The sequence below is a fragment of the Phasianus colchicus genome, chromosome 2 (genome assembly GCF_987193195.1).
Source record: "Phasianus colchicus chromosome 2, bPhaCol1.hap1.1, whole genome shotgun sequence".
Lineage (NCBI taxonomy): Eukaryota > Metazoa > Chordata > Aves > Galliformes > Phasianidae > Phasianus > Phasianus colchicus.
In genome coordinates, this window is record NC_143437.1 from 54,488,462 (window position 1) to 54,492,730 (window position 4,269).

Genomic DNA, 4,269 nt, shown 5'->3' on the forward strand with positions numbered 1-4,269 from the left:
TTTAACACTAAAAGCACGGTTGTCCAAATGCTCAAATTAAATGAAAAGCAAGCAGAGAGGGCGAAAGTCGTAAAACCTAATTGCATCCTAACAAAACCTCAAGAAACATTTAAGCGCTCGGCAAATTACGAATCGGATTCCGAGCCGCCGGCCGATAAAGGTCAATGAAGTTACGAGAAGCGAGATGTAATATTCCTTCAGAGCGATGCTGTGTATGAGAAAAGTTCGCCCGATGTCCCGAAACTTTGTGAATTCAAAACCGGGCGCTGCCTCAAGGCGCGCTCGGCACCCGCCTCCCGACACAGCGCGGAGGTCCCTCTCTGCCCCGTCCCGCGTACAGTACGCTCGGGCCCCGCTGCAGCCGCGGCTCCGGGGTCTCTTCCGAGCCCGGCACCGGTGCCGGCAGCGCTCCCGATGCCCCGCGCTCTCCGAGGTCGTTCGCCTTCCTCAGAAAGCGCGTTTTCCTCCCTCGCCAAATCTCTCAGCCTTTGTAAAAACGGATATTAAATAGAGGAGGGATGAAAGTTACTTTGGGTTAGTTGCCGTCCAGCCGCCGTTTTCTCCTTTCTTTCAGCCCCGATGCCGGCAGCATTGCATTTCCGACTCCCGATGTTAGTTCCGTCGGGGAAAGTTTGGACGCGGATTGACCCGGCAGAGCGGCCCTCCGCGTCCCACCTCCCGCTTTCACCCCGGCTCCGGGCGGAGCCGCGCCCCGTGCCGAGCCCTGGCCAACTTCGGGACGGCCCCGACCTGCCGGGCTGCTCCTATTTCTTCCCCGACGGCGCCTCTCGCTCCTCGCTCTGTTCGTTCCTCGGCGGCGGATCTCCGTTTTCCTTCCTTGCCGCTGCCGCCGTGTGCCGAGCCCATCTCGCTCCGCCCGACCCGCCGGGAGGGGCGGTGGAAGGAGAAGCGGGACAGACGGAGCGGCTCTGCGGGAGCGGACGATGAGTCGGCGGCGGCCGGGTCCGGCGGGTGCCGTGTCCACGAGTGCGGGGTGCTGCTTGGGCTCACGGCTGTCGTGGCGGAAGCGGAATGAGACGACGTCCCGTTCAGTTATTTCTGATACATCCTCCTAAGCACGGGGTGATACTCTTTTTCTTTTTTTTTTTTTTTTTCTTTTTCTTTTTCTTTTTCTTTCTCTTTTTCTTTCTCTTTTTCTTCTTTCTCTTTCTCTTTTTCTTTCTCTCTCTCTCTCTCATTTTCTTTCTCTTTTTCTTTCTCTTTTCCTTTCTCTTTTCCTTTTTCCCTTTTTCTTTTCTTCTTTTCTCTTCCCTTCCTCTATGGGATTCTCTCTCAGTGCCGACAATGAAGAGGCTTTAATTTCCCTCAGCAGACGAGGCACGGTCCGACTCGGCGGATGACAGTTTCCCACTCCCCCCTCTCTCATCTCCCCACACCCCTTTACCATCCTGCTGTACCGCTGGGAACTCTCTCCCATGCCCACGCTCGCGGGTGGAAGCGCACCCGGCGGCTCCCCGCGAGTGGTGCCGACCTCGCGCTCTCGGCTCGTCGGGGCCGGGAGCAGCGGCTCGGGAACACCGCGGTCGCTTCCCCGGGCGGACGCTGTGCAGCCGGTGCCGCACGACCGACCCTGAACGGGGGGCCGAGCTGGGAGGGGAGGGCCGGGCGGCCCCGACGGGCGGGCAGTCCCCGCGGCCCCGGCTCCTCGCAGCGAACGGGGTGCCTTGTTATATTGGAAATGAGGGGCAGGGGGAGGAGGTGGCGGGCACGCGGAGCGCCGGGTGTGCGGTGTCAATCAGAGGGGTTTTGTGTCTCCTCGGCTCCTGACGGTCCGTGGCTGAGGTGTCCCGGGTGGCACCGCCATGAATATGAATGGGGGTCCTCGCTAAATGGGACAGTCAAAGCGCACCGCCCTGAATAACGGCACGTCATCCCAACTACACCGCTATACATAGGAGGGCTCCTTTTGTCTCCGCTCTCCGCCGCAGCCCTATAAAAGCCCCTCGTAGGCAGGCGGAGGTCAGTCCCGGCACACACCCACCGCCGTCCCTGAGTGCGGGGCGCGGGGCAGCGCTGCCGCGGGGCAGAGGGCTCTTTCCCCCGCTGCCGCCCCAAGCTGCCGCCCGCCCGGCGCCGTCCGACCCGTCCATCCCTGGTGCCCCCCGGAGGAGCCGCCCCGTTCCGCCGCCTCCCGATCAGGGCAAGGTGTCTCGCTCCGGCGCTCGAGTACAATGAATTCTGACTCCAGCTCCGTCTCCAGCAGAGCCTCCTCGCCGGACATGGACGAGATGTACCTGCGGGAGCACCGCCACCACCACCACCACCACCACCCGGAGAGCCGCCTCAACCCCGTCTCTTCCACGCAGGGCGACCTGGTGCAGAAGATGGCCGGGGAGGGCCTGGCCCGGGGCGGCCCCAAGGCGCAGGGGGAGGGCGGCAAGTACAAGATCAAGAAGCAGCTCTCGGAGCAGGACCTGCAGCAGCTGCGGCTCAAGATCAACGGGCGGGAGCGCAAGCGGATGCACGACCTCAACCTGGCCATGGACGGGCTGCGGGAGGTGATGCCCTACGCGCACGGCCCCTCCGTCCGGAAACTCTCCAAAATCGCCACCCTGCTGCTGGCCAGAAACTACATCCTGATGCTCACCAGCTCCCTGGAGGAGATGAAACGCCTGGTGGGGGAGATCTACGGCGGCCACCACTCGGCCTTCCACTGCGGCACCGTGGGCCACTCAGCCGCCGCGCACCCGCCCCACGCAGCGGGCGCCGTGCACCAGGTGCACCCCATCCTCGGCGGGGCCCTCTCCTCCGCCAACGCGTCCCCGTCGCTGCCAGCCTCTCTGCCGGCCCTGGGCACCATCCGGCCGCCCCACTCCCTGCTGAAGACCCCTTCCACTCCCCCCGCGCTGCAGCTCGGCGGCGGCTTCCAGCACTGGGCCGGCTTGCCGTGCCCCTGCACCATCTGCCAGGTGCCCCCCCCGCCTCACCTCTCTGCCCTCTCCGCCTCCGGCATGGGCCGGATCTCGGCGGACACCAAGGACCTGCTCAAGTGAGCCGCCCCGGCCCTGCCCCCCGCCCCCGGGAGCGCGGGGCCGGGGAGGGAAGGACCCTGCCGAGGGGACGCTGCCGCCCGCGCCGAGCCGGGAGAGGAGCGATCCCCGCGGTAAAAAAGAGTAATAGCGGTGGGGAGGAAATGTAAATAATTCCTTAAAATGGATGGAAAAAAAAAAAAAAAAAAAAAAAGACATGGTTGTCACTGCAGTGCTCGCAGCTGTTCACAGACGATGGGATCGGTTTGGGGTTCTCCTCCTTTTGCGGGGTTTTCTCACTGTTCTGTCCAACGGCGGCGTCCCGCAGCCTTCTGCCCGCCCCGCCCCGGCTTCGGGCTCAGCTCCGCGGGGCGCAGCGCGGATGTCCCCGGGCGGGACCGCCTCGGGCGCTGCGGGAGTTCCTTTCGGCGTTGGTCGCGGCGCGGTTCTGTTGGCGGCTCCTTTCTTCCTCCCTCCGCGTCCTCTTATAAAACAACAACAACAACAAACCAACAAAATAAGGAGGGAAACGGTGCAAAGCACGGCGCAGCCCCTCCGGGCCCCTTTTGCCAACCCCTCGCCTCCCACTCCCTGAAACCCCTCGGCGCTCGGTTCTCCTCTCGAAGAACCGTTCCGTTTCGTTTTGCGGTTGTTTCGTTGTTTCGTTTGTTCCGCTCCGGTTCTGGTTTGCATGCGGGGCCGGCGCGGCCGGGCCGCTCCCCCTGACAGTGGCTCGGCGCCGCCGGTGCTGTTCGTCCCCCTCCCGGCGCCTTTCCCCGCGCGTTCGCTTGAATTGTTATTATCATTAATTCTGTTCGATCGTTCGTTTGGTTTTGGTTAGGGCCTCAAAGACAACCCCGTGTCTTTATTTTTTATATATTCTTGATAACTATCGATATATTTATTATTGACCAGTGTTTCTGGATGAGATTTCCAAATAAAGTTAAAAATGAAACACCGCCGCTTGGTCCGCCTCTGTCTGGGGCCGGGCCGTCTTTCCCTGTGGCTTTCCTGGATCCCCCCCCCAAACCCTCCGTGCGGCCCCGCGCTCCCCGCCTCGTCCCCCATGCGGCAGCCGGGGCGGGCGGCTCCGCTCCGATGCCCGAAGCCCCGACGGGAGCTCGCCGCTGAGGTCTCGGTGTTCCGAAATGCCGGCGGCGGAGGGGCCGTCGAGGAAAGATCAGAAGGAACACGGAGAAGAACTGCCGGGGGTGGGAACGGGGCACTTAAACGGGGATAGAGGCAACTGTCAGCAAGGAACCGTGAGGAGATCGTGTCG

The 4,269-nt window shown here is 62.7% G+C and overlaps 1 protein-coding gene across 1 annotated transcript; it reads left to right on the plus strand.

Annotated features, from left to right (window-relative positions):
- The first annotated feature begins 1,220 nt into the window (after positions 1-1,220).
- On the plus strand, positions 1,221-3,905 carry OLIG3 (oligodendrocyte transcription factor 3). Its single transcript, XM_031613961.2, has one exon. The coding sequence runs from the start codon at positions 2,193-2,195 to the stop codon at positions 3,012-3,014; it is 822 nt and encodes a 273-aa protein (XP_031469821.1). The 5' UTR covers positions 1,221-2,192; the 3' UTR covers positions 3,015-3,905.
- The last annotated feature ends 364 nt before the right edge of the window (positions 3,906-4,269 follow it).

What these genes read in the sequence shown, in the direction of transcription:
- OLIG3 (XM_031613961.2), top strand. Translation starts at nt 2,193, where the DNA reads ATGAATTCTGACTCCAGCTCCGTCTCCAGCAGAGCCTCCTCGCCGGAC.